This window comes from Lepidochelys kempii, chromosome 9, assembly GCF_965140265.1.
Source record: "Lepidochelys kempii isolate rLepKem1 chromosome 9, rLepKem1.hap2, whole genome shotgun sequence".
NCBI classification, from domain to species: Eukaryota; Metazoa; Chordata; order Testudines; family Cheloniidae; genus Lepidochelys; species Lepidochelys kempii.
This window is the reverse complement of record NC_133264.1, coordinates 102,821,849-102,838,792: the sequence shown is the minus strand read 5'-3', so window position 1 is coordinate 102,838,792 and position 16,944 is coordinate 102,821,849. Positions and strand designations below refer to the sequence as shown.

Here is a 16,944-nt window from a genome sequence, read left to right as displayed (position 1 = left end):
GGTGGTCTTGTGCTAAAATAGGGATATGTGTATCATCCCCCCCCCCACCCTATCACAGTTTTGGTACCCCATCTCTGTCCTGCACATTGCCCAGAGTCTCAATCCCTTGTAGCAGGATGTGATTAATGGCCCTGAACACTTGCATCACAGCAACCCCCATGGTGGATTTCCCAACTCCAAATAGATTGCTACTGATCTGTCAGTAATCTCGCATTGCCATCTTCCACACAGCAATTGCCACTTGCTTCTCCACTGTCCGTGCAGCTCTCATTGTGGTGTTGCTGCACCAGGGGGCTGGGGCAAGCTCTGCACACGCTTCCAGGAATGTGGCTTTGCCCATCCAAAAATTCTACAGCCACTGCTCTTCATCCCATACCTGCATAACAATACAATCCCACCAGTCAGTGCTTGTTTCTCAGGCCCAGAACTGGTGCTCCCCCATCTGCAGCTCCTCCGTGAAGGCTAGCACCAGCCTTCTATTGTTTGCGTTCCGCAACAGGCTAGCCTCCATGGAATTGTCCTGTTCCCTACAGCTCCTCTGGTGGCTCTGCAAATGCTGCAGGATCAGGGCCATTGTGCTCACAAAATAGTGCAGACCTGTGCAGGATCCATGCTTCTCACAGACATGGCGGATGCGTGGATTTGCAGGGCTTTTGAAAAGAGGCACAGACATCATAGGATGCAGATAAAATTATGGGATGGAGAAAACTGCATCATGGGATGTTGAAACCATGGTCCCAGTTGCCTCTGCATGACTCATTTGCCTCCAAGAGGCATTGCAAACCCTTCCCAAACCATCCTGCACTAGATGGAGGCAAGTTGCATAGTGAGATAGCTCCCCACGGTGTCTGCTCTCTGCATCAGTGCAAGTTCTGGTAGTGAGGACGCACGCCACCGACACAAGGAGTGTGGTATGGACATGCAAAAGCAGTTTAATTACTGTGGCAGCTGTACATTGATGTAACTTAGGGTCAACTTAATTTTGCAGTGTAGACTTGCCCTGAGGGGGACTGCAGGAGGAGTATTCCTTCAGCAGGCTGGTGAAAAGCTGCCAAACCAACCAACCCAGCTAAGGAAGGAGCAGGACAAAGAAGCTGGGGAAGACTACAGAGGTAAAAGTAACTCAAGGAACAGCAAGGGACTGAGGAGGACTGGTTTCTGGCTATCCCAAACAAGGGACCTGAGCTGCAGCCTAGTGGAACCCTAGCTGGGGACTTCCTAGAGAAGAAGCTCTTTAACACTGGTGAACTAGGCCTGATTAGCCCCTATTACAGGAGATCAAGCTTTCCCACCACCAAATGAAGCTTTGTGTTGTTTTCACACAGTGACCAATCTTGTCTGTGTGTTTGGCCTCTGTGGCTCATTCTGCAGGCTTGTACATTGCACCTAATTGTGGATTTGAGAAGTGTCTTTCTCCTCTGCTTTGTACATCAAATGAAACCCTTCCCTGTTCACTGGGCTGGTGTTGACCTTATTGCTGGTCGCTGCTGCGGTGTACTAACTTCTTGCTCTCCAGAAGTGGGAATCCTGGTAGAGGGCATCGTTAGAAAAGGAGAAATTATTTTACTTGTTCTACTTCTTGGAAGATCTCCTCTCTGGAGCATTCTCACCTCCCCTAAGGCTCTGGACCTTTTCTTCATGGAGGGGCTTTTCTCTTGCACTTGTTTTTTCTCTTTTCCTTTCTCTGAGGCACATCTTAGATTTTATGTTCTTGAACTGGCTCATCCTGGGAGCGTTGTCTCCTATCCAACCAGAGGAACTGCCTGGAACAGATGGAGGGCAGCATTTATATTTGATAGGAGGTAGCATGCAAAAGTAGTAGGGTGCATGGCTCTGTTACTGGTGCCCTAATGGGACAAGGGGAGCTGTGCTAGTCTCTTGCTGAAGAGATGTGTGTGTGAGATGATGTCTTTAGAGAAGTAGAGTATCAGGTGAATCATTTTCCCTTCCTGAGGGCAGCAGTTCTCAGCTGCCACCCTGAAGTAGGATATTTGGCTATTCTTATTTTAGTTGATAACTGAAAATGTTTACAATGTCTGGCTGCAAAGTCAGACTCTTACCTGTCCTTCTGAAGACAGTTTCCCCAGGTCTGTTCCTGCTCCACACATGTATTTCCTATGTGTTAGTTTGAAATAAACTGCCTCGTGAGTGACGCCTGGCTTTCCTGCTGTGGGCAGGAAGAGAAGAAGGAGCTGGTCAAGTCTCCCTCTGCCCTTCCTCATCTTGCATCGCAAACCTGTTTGAGATAGAAAACTCTTTGGAGGCTTCATCCTTGCTGCACCCTATTTGTAGTCTGTTCTGGACTGTGTGGGCATGTGGCAGGAGTGAAATATGCCCTTTCAAGAGGTGTTGACTGCTGTGTGTGTGTGTGGCGGGGGGGGGGGGGGGTTCTTCTCTTCACAGTAAAATCATCTCGGATCATATGAACTCCAAATGTGCTCTATTCACCTGAGCTGTGAGGTGACTTCTACACAGCCAACTAGTGTGGCAGGTCCCAGCACCTCCAGAGAGGATGCTGGACTAAACACTGTAATAATTCCCTCCTCATAGGTGCTAGAGTTATAGAAGCAACCTCCAAGTGGTATTATGGCGCAGGTGAGAGGAGGAGTCTTGTGCTGGCCACAGGAACTTAGAGGACCCAGGGGTAAGAGACTCAGAGGTACTACAGATGGGAGCAAGCTGAGGAGGAGCACTGTACTTGCTATTTGGGGGCTGATTTAGGAGACTCAAGTGATGGAGCTGCTACACTTCCCTGAAGAGAGATTGGAAAAAATAGGTATTGTTTCCTTTTAAAGAGGAGACGTGATAAAGGTCTGTAAAATAATGACTGGTCGAGAGAAGGTAGATCAGGAACTCCTATTTTCCCTGTCTCATGACAGAAGAACAGAGGGACATTTTAATTGCATTAAAAGGTGGCAGATTCAAAACTGAGAAAAGGAAATACATTTTCACACAATTTGTAATTAGTCAGTGGGACTTGCTGTCACTGAGACCAAAAACTGACCATTTAAGAAGCAAGTGGGCATCTACAGGGTTGAGAATGTCCAGAGTTAGAATAGTGTTTGGTAACAAATGTTGGAAGACACATTAAACCTCCTGCCTCAGGGCTTAGACCAATTTCTAACTCTTAGGGATTAGAATGATGCTTTATCCTACATCTGCTCTTGTGGAGTTCTTGCTCCTTCCTCTGAAGCGTCCGGTTCTTGCTGCATCAGAAAAACAATTCTGCCCTGGGTAGACCATAGGTTTGATCCAGCTGGGCACTTCCCAGGATCCCTCTCCCTCTTTGGTTTTTACATCTGTCATATAGTTGGTGGTGGTTTTCCTTGTTTAGCAAAGGCATATGTATCTCTGTTTCTCCTCATAATTCAGCTCCTCCAGCCCTTGACCATGTTTGTGGCTCTCCTTAGACTTCAACTTTCAATCTCTCACATAATTAAGAGCCCAGAAGTGATCTCATTTCAGCAGGGGTAGCACAGATTGATGTATCCTTGCTGCCTAGCTTGCTCTGTACTAGTTTCAGGGTAATTCCCCAAGATATTAGTTTATGATTTTCCGTTATGTTTTGTCAGTGGTTTTTAGCCTCTTAGGGTTATTTCTGTCTTCACTTATAACCCGCCTTACTCCCCCGCCCCGAAGGTTTCTTTCTGCAGAAACCAAACACTCTGCAACTCCTGCACCTGTACAGCTGGGATCCCAGAGATGTGTCCTTGTCTCCCTGTGTTTTTTGACTCCCAGCTCTTGTGGATAGTCTGTCTCCATGGCATGGGCTACATAGACTGCAGGGGGTTCCTACAGTGGGGGTGGGGGAGGGGCCGGCTCCTGGTGGTGAGATGGACTGGCTGGGAGAAAAGGCACTTTAAATAGTAACATGTGGGCAGCTGTTTGAGAACTGATCCATCCTGCCCCCTCGTCTGGCTCTGGTGAAGTACTGAAGGGGCGATGGGGCACCAGTCCCACTACCGCATTACAGATTGCTGAATACCTACACACAGTCCTCTGAATTGAAACACAGTTCCTTTGTAGTAGCCCACTGTGTTTCTCTGCTGTAAACATACTCACTCACCCCTTTAGTTGCATCTTGGCCATGGTGGAGCATAGGCATGTCGTGGTAAATTCCCAGGCAGGCAGAGCTCAAGGCAGCTTTTTGGCTCCAGAAGTTTGTAATTCCCTGTTATACTGTGAGAAGTGGAGGTGGGTCACTTGTCTCCTGGTCTGTGCTAGATTCCCACCAGGGATCTCCTGGTGCAGCCTGGAAGAATGGGTAATGCTGTATTTAGACACCTTAACATTAACTTTCTGGCTCTTTCTCATTCCCAGTTGTTTGCTGCTTCTAAATGGATTCCAGTGAATTTCCTGGATCTTTGGACCCCCTTTCTCTGCCTGATAAGCCACTGATTGGTGATCTCCCTGCCGACATGGAGTTTGGGGAAGATCTTCTGGGCTCCCAGACAGCTTCTACACAGCAAGCGTCAGGTCTTCAGCCCCCTGTGATGGAATGGGATGAGACCAAGCAGGTGACTGCAGATGGGGACTTAGACCTTTTGGTGAAAACAGACAGTTTGGCTGATCTAAACAAATCAAACAACCTTGATCCAAATAAACCCAGTGTCTTGGACGTTCTGGAGAAACCTGGTGTCTTAGGTGACTTGGATGAAGCCACTGGCTTGATGGGTCTAGATAAACCAGGGGATTTGGAGGGTCTGTACAAGGCAGATTCTTCCCAGGACATTGCAGATGGGCATGGGGACTCCTCTGGGCTGGCTAGGGAAGACATTGTGCCAGAAGCTTGGAAAGAAGGGGAAGATAAACCAAAATATGACTCTGGGGACCTAAAAGATGATTGTGCTGCAGCCACTACTGTGCTTTGTGATGGCAACACTCTAAAGTCCCCCCTGCAGCCCAGTCCTAGCGTAGGGGAGCTGAGCTCTGCGCCACCCACGGAGGAGTTTACAACGCAGCTCTCAAGTTTGCCAACAGTTCCACCACAGCCCAGTCTTAAGCAGGCAAAGAAAACAAGGTTGAAGGCACCAAGGAAAAGCTCCCCTTTGCAAAAAGAGGAGCCAGCAGCAGAAGAGGGGCTAGAACAGAGCCCTGCCCTGCCCCCTGAGCACACTGACGAAAGCCAGGCTGAGGAGGGGGATGAGGATGGTGGTAATGCCCTCAGACAAGAGAGGAACATGCCAAAAGCACAGGAGGCCACACGGTCATCATCCCCAGGTAGGTCTTCCAATGCCGGGGCAAAGCTCTTGCATGACGAGTGGTGGGCAGTCTCTGCTCCAGTAAACTGGAGACTGATCAGCTCTTGTCTTACCCTGGAGTCTCCTGACAGTGTTCCCTCAAATTTTTCCCACGCATGTGCAGAATGAGTTCTGTTATGTACACCAATATGGAGGCGATGTGTGACACATGACCTTCATATGGTGCACATAACAAAATTTATGTGGTGGGGGGTGGGGCTGAGGGGTTTGGAGTGTGGAAGGGGGCTCAGGGCTGAAGCAGAGGGTTGGGGTGTGGAGGGGTGAGGCTCCGGCTGGGGGTGCGGCTCTGGGGTGGGGCTGGGGATGAGGGGCTCGGGGCTGGGGCAGATGGTTCAGGGGGTAGGGGTGAGGCTTCGGCTGGAGGTGCTGTCTCTGGGGTGGGGCCAAGGATGAGGGTTTTGGGGTGCGGGAGGGTGCTCCGGGGCTACAGCGAAGAGAGAGGACTCCCCCCAGCTCTTTCTCCTCGCAGCAGCACCTGGGCTCGAGGGGAGAGGCATCTCTCCCTGTCGCGGCAGCTCCGGGGCTGGGGCTGCAGGATAGGCGCCCCTCCCCCTGTCCAGGACTAGGTTCGGGCCCAGGGAGGAGTGCCCCGGCTGCACCTGGGGCTGTGCCGCCCTGGCCACGGCAGATCCAGGCCACAGCAGAGTTGGGGCCAGCGGAGTGGCCCCCTCCCCCGGCCGGTCCCCAGCCGCTGCAGGTCTTTGGGTGGGTTCCTTGAGCGCCTGCACGGTGCTAAGCAGGCTGCTGCGTGGCTGCGCAGCTTACAGGGAACTTAGGTCTCCTCTGCATGTGAACCAGCCTCTCCTGCTGACTGGGTGGGCTGGGGAAGTGGCCCCCGCAGGAGGGATTAGTAGCTCTGGCAGTCAGGGCCCTGGTGCAAATGAGCACTCTCATTGGCTGCCGTAGCTTGAAGTTTGCTTCTGTTGGCTACTGGTCCCCCAGCCAACGCTCTGGATTCAGCCCATGCTGGTGCTGGTTGGTAATGTCTGAGGCTACCTTGGCACTAGGGGCGGAGCAGCGTGGGCAGGGCATGTCTCCATTAGGCAGGGTTCCTGCCCTGCTCTCCACACCAGGCTGAGGAAGGCCTGGACCTACCCACTCCCTTCACAGGCTGAGTCTGTTCTGTGTTTACAGAGAGGATTCGGTCGCCAGGTCGGCAGGCTGGCTCCGAAAATGTAGAAGTGACAGCTGCAGCTGCCCAGTGTCTCTCTCTCCCGCTCTGCATGCAGGCCTGTTCCCTGCGGCATGCTCCTGGCCGTGGATACCACACCTTGTATGTGGTTCTTCCTCCAAGTGACTCTGTGGTATCAAGCCTTGCTGTGCATGTGTAGGCAGGAGGAAAGGCTGGTCTTCTTCCCTGTGATTTCTAGCCCCTCCTGTTTATGCAGAGGATTGCTGTCTCTGAGCAGGCAGCTTTTCCCCTGCTCTGGAGAGAATTGGGGTCTGGGATTCAGGTGTCGTCTGTCTTTCCATTGCAGGAGAAGACCTGGCTGGGAAGGGAAGTGAACAGCCAACTGAAAAGGTGAGGAGAGTTCAGATAAGTGCCTCTGTCTGCAAGAGTACTTGAAGGCCACCCCTCTGAGTGAGCATGGGAAGGAGTGTGCATGTCTCCTGGGGCAGACACCTTCTCTGTCCTGTGCAGGTGGCTTCAGTCTTAGCTCCCTGCCACTTGCCAGGCTAGAGCCCCTTTCTCTTAAGCCAGCTCGGCTCCCCCCTGCCCTGCTTAACCCAGTCAGGACCTTGGCTGGGCTTCAGCAAAGCTTGAACCATCTGCAGTTAGTTTGAAAGAAGAGCCCTGAAGCTGGGCCCTGGGAGTGACCAAGGCTTTCTGTCTGTGGTCACCCCAGAAGATGGTTGGTCTGAATGTTCTCTGGGTATCTTCCAGGAGCAGAAGAGAAGCGAACGAGCCAGGAGATCAGAGGCAGCCAGGCCTGAAACTGTGAATTCCTCCGAGAGCAGTAAGTAACCTAGGCTGGCCACTCGGCCCATTTCTAAGTGGGGGGAGGAGGAGAGGATGGGGGGCGGTTTGAGCACTCATCTGAGAGGCCCCTTCCCAGCCAGGAGCACAATCCCCTGGGCAGCTCTGTCCCTTTCTCCCCACCCCATCTGGGGATCAGGAGGCAGGCTTCATTGTAGGGACTTTCCTGGGGGAAAACATCCAGTCTTTGCCTCTGAGATGCAGAGTCTAAAAGTGCTTGTGGCATCTCCTGCTCCTTCCTGTAGGAGTGCAGAGGAGTTGTGCCCTTTACACTCTGGCTGTGTCACCTGCTCCCTTCTCTCTTGTGGGAAGGAGCTGGGGGGTGCTGCCTTGTTCTCTGTAATGCACAGTGGAACGTGCAGAGACTTCTTCAGTCTGCTCTAACTGTTTGCACTTGAACTTGCTGCTTGGCCCGAAAGAATTGTGCCTTGAGTGTGGAGACAGCAGTGCCCAAGGCTCAGTGAGCCTGGGGGTTTCCTGCTTCATCCCCTGCCAGCACATTACAGCTTTCCAAGGTCCCTTACTCCTCCCTGCTGAGGAAATTCCAGGTCCTGCATCCTGAAATGGAATCCAGAAAGTCCCGTCCCGAGTCTGGACATGGGGTTATGCTGCAGTCCCTAACAGGGAATCTGTCTCTCCCTTTCCCTGCTTACAGTCCCAGTCTCTGACGAGGACTCGGATGCTATGGTGGATGATCCCAACGATGAGGACTTTGTTCCTTTCCGTACCCGGCGCTCGACCCGCATGTCCTTGCGCACACAGATGGCTCAGCGGGCTGCGCGCTCCACCGTTACCAAGATGACTTGTGCCAACTGCCGGACCCCACTGCAGAAGGGCCAGACTGCCTACCAGCGCAAAGGGCTCCCTCAGCTCTTCTGCTCCAGTTCCTGTCTCACCACTTTCTCCAAGAAACCACCTGGCAAGAAGATCTGCACCTTCTGTAAAAAGTGTGTGCCCCTTCCTGCCTTACCCACCCTCTTGCCCTCGCCCCCCACCTTCCATCTGACTAGCGACCCTCCCCCCATCTCACCCTGCCTTCCTCACCCATCTACCCATGTGCCCTGCTTTCACAGTATTGCTTACCTTCGCCTACCTTCCCTCACGCCCATCCTCACTCTCTCCCCAACCCACTTCCCTTGTCTGCTCTCCCCCCACGTTACCCCATCCGGCTCCCTCGCCCTCCTTCACACTCCTGGCCTCCCCCCCAATACCCTGTCTTTCCCCACCACAGGACTCCACTCCCTCTATCTGCACTTTCTGCTCCTCCTCACCTCCCCCTGTCCTGGAGCCCCTTGCAATACCGCCCACCCTCCCTCTTTGTCCTGGAGTGAGGGTGTCCCTTGCGCTAACCAGTCCTTTCCTGCCCCACAGAGAGATCTGGAACACCAAGGACTCTGTTGTGGCCCAGATCGGCTCAGGTGGCTCTTTCCATGAGTTCTGCACCTCTGTGTGCCTCTCCCTCTACGAGGCGCAGCAGCAGAGACCAGCCCCTCAGCCTGCAGAGGCCTCGGACACCAGCCGCTGCAGTGTCTGTCACAAGCCTGGGGAGGTAAGCAGAGCCCTGGTCTCTCCAGTGTTTGGCCCAAGAAGCTTTGAAGCCATCTGCCGGAGCTGGAGTTAATGCAACTGCCCACACCTTTCCGGGTGCTTGTGAGCTGCCTCGTGCAGTTATAGCGGTTGGTTGAGCCTATCAGTATCTGGGTCGGCCTGGGGAACCTTGCAGGGACTCCTATGGGCTCAGGCTGTGGCCCATGTGCAGATTTAGGCTTGTTTTCAGATTCCTCCTTGTCCATCGTTTTCCACCCATCAGCCCCAGAGGTGCAGCTTCTGCTCTCTCTGCCCATGCTGCCCCTTGCAGCTCTCCGTGCCACTCATTCCATTGTCCTGCTGGGGTGGGAGCCAGCTTGCACGGGTTTGCTAGAGTAATGGCCCTTCCTGCCCAGAGACACAGGCCGGCTTGAGGGCCAGACCCCTGCAGAATGGCCGGGTGGGCCTGTGCTTGCCTCTGAGGGAATACCTGGTGCCGATGTGTGTGCAGGTCCAGCACGAGGTCAGCAATGGGAACGTGGTGCACCGGCTCTGCAGTGATGCCTGCTTCACCAAATTCCGAGCCACCAAGGGGCTGAAAACCAACTGCTGTGATAACTGCGGCCTCTACATCTACAACAAGGGGCTGCCACTAGAGTACCTCTTCCACGAGGGGCAGCAGAAACGCTTCTGCAATTCCACCTGCCTCAATAGCTACAAGAAGGTGAGCGGGTTCCTGGAGATGGGGAGGGGCTCCGGGGGCACCCATCTCCCTTTCCCGAGGCTTTTACCAGCCTTCCCTTGGCTCAGTGCAGGGCACTCCCTCTACAGTAACAGCAACACCAAGCAGTCTCCCTCTCAGCTCCTCCAACGCTCAGGAAGCTTCTTAAGAAAAGAGATCCAAAGGCTCTCTTCAAAGCACACTAGTGGAGGTGCACTGAGCTTACTCCTGCTTCTGGGGCTGCAGCTCCCTAGGCCTGGCGCTGTGGCCAGTGGGCTTGCTGGATCAGTCGGCCTGGCGCTGTGGCAGGTGGGCTGGCGCTCCTGGTCACTTGCCTAGCGAGGCTGATTGTCAAAGGCACAGAGCTGGGTCCTTGCGGTGGCCAGAAAGCCCAGAGCTGGTTCTATCCTGCTGTGCTGTGCAGGATTCAGTGAACTAGACAATGCCCCCACTGAGTGGCCTCTCTTGCATCCAGCCATGGGGTCCCTACAAAGTGTCTGTGTGCCCCAGGCTAGCCTGAGATCTAGGTGGGTTCTCAGATGGTAGAGGGGAGCGTGGCCTGCTCTTGGGCATTGCCAACAGCTGCCAGGGCCTGTGACCCAAGGGCGGAAGAGAGTGCAAGCTTGTTGTCCATGTTGTGTGTTCATGTCAGCCTGCTGTAGGAGAACTGCCTTGTGGGGCCATTGAAGGGGATCGGAGGAGGGAGAGTTGGTAAGATGGGGTGAGGATGGGCTAGGGACCAGCCAGGACATGGGATGGAGGAAAGCAGAGGCCTGAGCTCTCCAGTAGCTGCGCTCTGCTTTATGCTTGCAGAAGAATACGCGCGTGTACCCCTGCATGTGGTGCAAAACGCTGTGTAAGAACTTCGACATGCTGCCCAACGTGGATCGGAGTGGCAAAATGGGCCTGTTCTGCTCCATCTGCTGCACCACCTCTCACAAAGTGAAGCAGTCGGGTCTGACTGGTAAGAGAACATCAGCCCCAAAGGGCCCTGTGTCGCTGACCTCTGAGCTGTCGGAGTGAGGCTTAGGGGGAGCTCGCAGAAAGAGAGATGTCACACGTTCGGGGATCTCCGACATTGCCCTAGGTAAGACTAGGCTGGGCACCAAGCTGGAGTGATGCTGCGACCTCCCTGTCCCCTGAGGCAGCATTTCTGCCCTGGCAAAGCCCAGCATCCCCGTTCTCCTGGGATTGTTGCACCAGGGTGTCTGAGTACCAGGTCCACTATAACAGACCTGGAGAGAATGGGATAGGAACGTGCAGCCCATTCTCTCCCTCCAGTCCCAGCTTCCATGCTGCTGCCATCACTGTCTCTGTCTTGCTAGGTCCCGCTAGGCCCTGCAGCTTCTGCAGAAAGAGCCTGTCTGAGCCCTGCTATTACAACAAGACTGACCGGGTTGTGTACCAGTTCTGCAGCCCCAGCTGCTGGACCAAATTCCAGGTATTGAAACATGCTTCCTGTCAGGGAGGGGTCCCTCTCCTCTCCCAGCAGAGGCTGCTGCTTCCTGGGACTCCAACAGGGAGGGCACACTGGAGAGTCCCAGCTGGGGCATAGGAGTAAATTACAACCAGCCACATCTTGCACCCAGCCTAAGAGCAGAGGGTGGGGCCAGCACCAGGGTTACTTACAAGCACAGTCCCTGCAACTCCTATGCCCCAGCTGGGACTTTCCAGTGTGCCCTCCCTGTAGGAGTCCCAGGAAACAGCAGCCCCAGATAATATGGACCAAGAGTCCTAAGAGAGTTGGAGATCTCTGGCCCACTGACATGCATTTTTAGTGAATCTTGGAATACTGAGGAAATTCCAGAAGACTTGGAAGAGAGCTAATGTCATGCGATGGTTCAAAAAGGACAAGCAGGATGATCTGAGTAACTATAGGCTGGTTAGCCTGCCATCAATCCCTGGCAAAGTAATGGAAAAGCAAATACAGGAATCAATCAATAAAGAGTTAAAAGATGGGAATGTAAGTCATGCCAGTCATCATGGTTTTTGGGAAATAGGTCTTGTCAAACAAACCTGGTTTGGCTGATGAAAGAGAACTGTGTAGATGTAATACAGTTAGACTTTAGTAAGGGGTTTGTCATAGTGACACGCAACGTGTTGATTAAAAAAATTACCACTCTCTGATATCAGTCAGGTTTCAGAGTAGCAGCCGTGTTAGTCTGTATCCGCAAAAAGAAAAGGAGGACTTGTGGCACCTTAGAGACTAACAAATTTATTTGAGCATAAGCTTTCGTGAGCTACAGTTCACTTCATCGGATGCATGCAGTGGAAAATACAGTGGGGAGATTTATATACACAGAGAACATGAAACAATGGGTGTTACCTACACACTGTAAGGAGAGTGATCAGGTAAGGTGAGCTATTACCAGCAGGAGAGGAAAAAAAAACAAACCAAAACCTTTTGTAGAGATAATCAAGGTGGGCCATTTCCAGCGGTTGACAAGAACGTGTGAGGAACAGTGGGGGTGGGAATAAACATGCGGAAATACTTTTACTTTGTGTAATGACACATCCACATTCAAGCCTAATGTAATGGTGTCCAGTTTGCAAATTAATTCCAATTCAGCAGTCTCTTGTTGGAGTCTGTTTTTGAAGTTTTTTTTATTGAAGAATTGCCACTTTTAGGTCTCTGATCGAGTGACCAGAGATATTGAAGTGTTCTCCGACTGGTTTTTGAATGTTATAATTCTTGACATCTGATTTGTGTCCATTTATTCTTTTACGTAGAGACTGTCCAGTTTGACCAATGTACATGGCAGAGGGGCATTGCTGGCACATGATGGCATAAATCACATTGGTAGATGTGCAGGTGAACGAGCCTCTGATAGTGTGGCTGATGTGATTAGGCCCTATGATGGTGTCCCCTGAATAGATATGTGGACACAGTTGGCAACGGGCTTTGTTGCAAGGATAGGTTCCTGGGTTAGTGGTTCTGTTGTGTGGTATGTGGTTGCTGGTGAGTATTTGGTTCAGGTTGGGGGGCTGTCTGTAAGCAAGGACTGGCCTGTCTCCCAAGATCTGTGAGAGTGATGGGTCGTCCTTCAGGATAGGTTGTAGATCCTTGATGATGCGTTGGAGAGGTTTTAGTTGGGGGCTGTAGGTGATGGCTAGTGGCGTTCTGTTGTTTCCTTTGTTGGGCCTGTCCTGTAGTAGATAACTTCTGGGTACTCTTCTGGCTCTGTCAGTCTGTTTCTTCACTTCCGCAGGTGGGTATTGTAGTTGTAAGCACACATGAAATGGATTAAGAATGGCTAATGGACAGATCTCAAAAAGCAACTGTCAACAGGGAATTACTGAATGGGGATGTTTCTAGTGGGGTCCCGCAGGGACTGGCCTCCTAGGCCCAGTGTTCACCATTTTCATCAATGATCCAGAAGGAAATATAAAATATTGCTGATAAGCTTTGTGGATGACACAAAGCTTGGCAGTGGTAAATGATGTTGAGGACAGGCAGGCATACAGAGCGATGTGGTTTGATTGGTAAGTTGGGCCTATTTAAACAACGTGTTTTAATAAAGCCAAATGCAAGTTCATGCATCTAGGAACAAAAAATGCCAAGGGCTGGGGAGGGGGCTGTATCCTGGAAAGCAGGGACTCTGAAGGGTTTAGGGGTCATAGCAGACAAGCAGCTGAGTGGGAGCTCCCAGTGCGATGTTCTGGCAAAGGGTTAACGTGACCCTTGGCTGTGTAAATGGACATAGTGAGTGGGGAGCTGGGAGGGGACATCACCTCTGAATAAGGCGTTGGTGAGGCTGATCCTGGACTGCATCCAGCTCTGGTGTCCACACCTTAAAAAGTGTTGAAACACTGGAGAGGGCACAGAACAGAGCCAGAACAAGGATTTGAGGGCTGGAGAAAATGTATGCTAGGGAGAGACTTAGAGGCCAATGTGTTTAGCTCGTCAGAAAGACTCTTGAGAGTTGAGTTGATCACAGTGTCTGAATGCCTTCTTGGGGAGAAAATACAGTGCACTCTGGGGCTCTTTAATTTAGCAGAGAAAGGCAGAGTGAGAACCAGTGGCTGGCAGCCAAAGCTAGACACATTCAGATAAGAAATAAAGCACCAATGTTTCAGGGAGGGTGACTAGCCATTGGCACAAACTCCCCATGAAGTGGTGGATTCTCCGTCTCTTGAGGCCTGCACATGAGGGCTGGATGCCTTTCTGGAAGATCTGCTTTCAACATAACCCTATGTTCTAGGGCTCAATACAAGGGGAACTGGGTGGAATGTAATGGCTTGTCACCATCAGGAGGTCAGATGCTGTAATGGTCACCTTCTGGCCTTAAGCTCAGTGACCTTAGAATGTGCTGTCAGGCAGAGGTGGGTGGGGATACGTTGGCCAGTGAGTGTGGTGGGGCTGGGCAGGAATGCTCCAGCTGGTGGGCACGGTGGGTACATCTGCCCCCTACATGTCCTTTCTCCTTTAACTTTCTCCCTTTCTCCCTGCAGCGCACCAGCCCCGAAGGGGGGATCCACCTGAACTGTCATTATTGTCACAATCTCTTCAGCGGGAAGCCAGAGATTCTGGACTGGCAGGTGAGAAGAGACAGCTGGGCCTTGGCCCCTGGGTACATGGGGCTGAGGCCCAAACCAGAGGGGATGCAGAGCCTCCTCGGGTTCCTTTCCCTGCTCTGAAGAGGGGGCAGGAGTTGCAGAGCCCAGGTCAGCCTCCTCTCGGCCAGGTTAGCTGGCAGCCATAGCCCTGTAGGGGTGACTGTGGAAGACGCTCTCCTGGTGGTCAGGGCAGAGGCTGGGCTGGGTTTGGGGCAAGTTCCCCTTGCCCCAGTTCCTACACTGGGGACGTTGTGACTCTGTCTACCCAGCACTATGATTCCGCTCCTGCTTTCCTAGCAAGCCTAGGCTTGTCCGGCCAGGCTGGCTGACTCAGGCAGCGGTCTCTTTGGCAGGACAAAGTGTACCAGTTCTGCTGCAAGGACTGCTGTGAGGACTTCAAGCGGCTGCGTGGGGTAGTGTCCCAGTGTGAGCACTGCAAGCAGGAGAAGCTGCTGCATGAGAAGATCCGCTTCTCTGGGGTGGAGAAGAACTTCTGCAGTGAAGGTATATGGAGAGAGCATGGGAGAGGGAGGCGCCTGCTGCCGGCCCCATGGCTTGGGGAAAGGAGAGACCTTGTAGTGGAATGGAGGGAAGTCTGTTGTGCCAGGGCAAAGGCCTTGCCTTGTAATGCAGGGAGGCTGATTCAGGGGTGGAGTCCTGGCTGCCAGCACCTGGGAAGAGGCCTTGCCATCCAGTGTCAGCTTGGGGAGGGCTGTCTCATTGCTTTTCTCTGTCTGAGTATTGTGAGAGACAGCAGGTGGCAGCTCTGCACCTCCTGTCATCACACATCTGTACTCCTACACCTGGGCTGGCCTGGCCTGACCTTGTCCTGCCTGGCAAGTTCCTGCACAAAGGAGGCTGGAGGCGTTTGTTTGGAGTTACGCTCTTCCTAGGAGCAAAGAGGTGAGAGATGGCAAATCCCCGGAGGTCCCATGTTGTCCCAGCCCCGGGGCCAGTGCAGGATTGTTCCCAACAACATTGTGCTCTGTTGTGTCTCCACACACCTGGCTTCTGGTCTGGTTCAGGACAGGGAGTCCCCCAGTGCATCCTGGGAAGGTTTCACTCCTATTGTTTCTCCGCAGGGTGTGTGCTTCTTTACAAACAGGATTTTACCAAGAACCTGGGTCTGTGCTGCATCACCTGCACCTACTGTTCCCAGACCTGCCAGCGGGCGGTCACCGAGCAGCTGGAAGGCAGCACCTGGGACTTCTGTAGTGAAGACTGCAAGAGCAAATACTTGCTATGGTACTTCAAGGTCAGTATCGGCACTGGCAGCTGAATTGCTGGTGTGGGCACTGATCCAGAGAACTGGGCCCTGCTGTGGGGAGCTCCCGTTGCTGGAGTGCCCAGCTGGCCCTGCTGTGGGGAGCTCCCGTTGCTGGAGTGCCCAGCTGGCCCTGCTGTGGGGAGCTCCCGTTGCTGGAGTGCCCAGCTGGCCCTGCTGTGGGGAGCTCCCGTTGCTGGAGTGCCCAGCTGACAACGATGGGACACTGCTGCGGGGAAGCTCATTAGCCCATCTTGCCAGAGCACTGCTCTGAGGAAGTTCGTACTGCTGGAGTCCCCAGCTGGCAGTGGTGTGGAGAAGCTTGCACGGCTGCTGCTGACAGGGCACTTCTGTGGGGAAGCTCACAGCATCTTGCCAAGTGTTCCTCTTTCTCTACACGCAGAGTGGGTGTGGTTAGTTACTTGGTTGTTTGTGTCTCCTACCACTCGGGGCTTTAGGCAGCTCGGTGCCATGCCTGCAAACGTCAAGGGAAGCTGCTGGAAACCATCCACTGGCGGGGGCAAATCAAACACTTCTGCAACCAGCAGTGTCTGCTGAGGTTTTACAATCAACAGAACCAGCCCAACCTGGACACGCAGAAGGGGCCCGAGAGCCTGCTGAACAGTGAGTAGGAAGGAGGGAGAGAGCCCAGCAGAGCTCAGCCCGAGAGACAGGGAGAACTGGAAGCTCCAGTGCTGGGACCGGACGAGACACTAGGGAACAATCCTGCACTGGCCCCTGTGGGGATGGACTGAGTGGGACTTACGGGGGCTTCTCCATCTCTAACGTCTGTGGTTCTGTGACACACAGGGCCCAGATGGGCGGAGCCGGTGCCAGCAGGCTGCCTGTAGCTCTCACTCTTAGCGAGGATGCTCAGGGATTTAACGGGCGACTCCAGCCTCAAGTTGCCAGCTGGGAGCTTGATTTACAGGGTTAGGGGACAGCATGGTTTGACTTGATAATCCACACCTCTGAGCTGTGACTCCTCAGATCTCATAAACTAAGCAGGATTGGGCCAGGTCAGTGCTTGGATGGGAGGCCTTCAAGGAACACCCAGGGTGCTGCAGGAAGTGGTGCTGGTGATGCTGTAGGTGGGCTCTTCCCTCAGTCAGAAGTGAGCCAGTAACGGAGCAGGACAGTAGAGGGTGCTGTCCTGCTCTTTTAATGAGGCATGACATGGAAGTCTTACTGCTTGTCCGCAATCCCAGGCAGTTGTGGGGAGTGCTGGGGTTGCTAACCCCAGTGTCCTGGACAATTCTGTGCTGTGTTCCAGCAGTTCCAGCTGGAGGCTGAATTCTCTCTGCCTGTTGCCCCGTTTCCTGTAGTTAACTTGTGTAAATCAGCGGTAGGACATTGCAAAGTGCCTTGGGATCTCCCTGGATGGCAGGTGCCAATTGGTACCGTGAGGGGACACAGCTAACACTGTCCTGGGGACACAGACGTAGCCTTGCTCTGCGTGACTCTTCTTGGGGCCAGGACCTCCTCCTGTGTTACTCAGTTGATTTGGTTTAGGCTTGTATAATGCCCAGGACATGTGGTGCTTTTGCAATACTGGGAGATCAAATGACTTGAACTTCAGATGGACCCAGCATCAACAGCTCTGACTTTTGCCAAACCCTGAGCCTGCTCCCACAAG

At 53.0% G+C, this 16,944-nt stretch overlaps 1 protein-coding gene across 7 annotated transcripts in view; it reads left to right on the top strand.

Moving 5' to 3' along the window:
* Positions 1-16,944, top strand: part of ZMYM3 (zinc finger MYM-type containing 3) — a 67,191-nt gene that overhangs the window by 31,488 nt on the left and 18,759 nt on the right. For 5 of the 7 annotated variants that reach the window (XM_073358655.1, XM_073358654.1, XM_073358651.1 and 2 more), the window contains exons 2-13: positions 4,321-5,220; positions 6,740-6,783; positions 7,147-7,219; positions 7,895-8,186; positions 8,611-8,788; positions 9,278-9,490; positions 10,301-10,451; positions 10,813-10,928; positions 13,940-14,026; positions 14,398-14,548; positions 15,127-15,299; positions 15,767-15,932. In XM_073358655.1, coding sequence (XP_073214756.1) covers positions 4,338-5,220; positions 6,740-6,783; positions 7,147-7,219; positions 7,895-8,186; positions 8,611-8,788; positions 9,278-9,490; positions 10,301-10,451; positions 10,813-10,928; positions 13,940-14,026; positions 14,398-14,548; positions 15,127-15,299; positions 15,767-15,932 — 2,527 coding nt within the window. In that variant the 5' untranslated portion in view covers positions 4,321-4,337. Of the gene's footprint in view, positions 1-573; positions 1,113-4,320; positions 5,221-6,739; positions 6,784-7,146; positions 7,220-7,894; positions 8,187-8,610; positions 8,789-9,277; positions 9,491-10,300; positions 10,452-10,812; positions 10,929-13,939; positions 14,027-14,397; positions 14,549-15,126; positions 15,300-15,766; positions 15,933-16,944 lie in introns of those variants that run through there. The other 2 variants (XM_073358653.1, XM_073358657.1) reach the window with 2 other exon arrangements.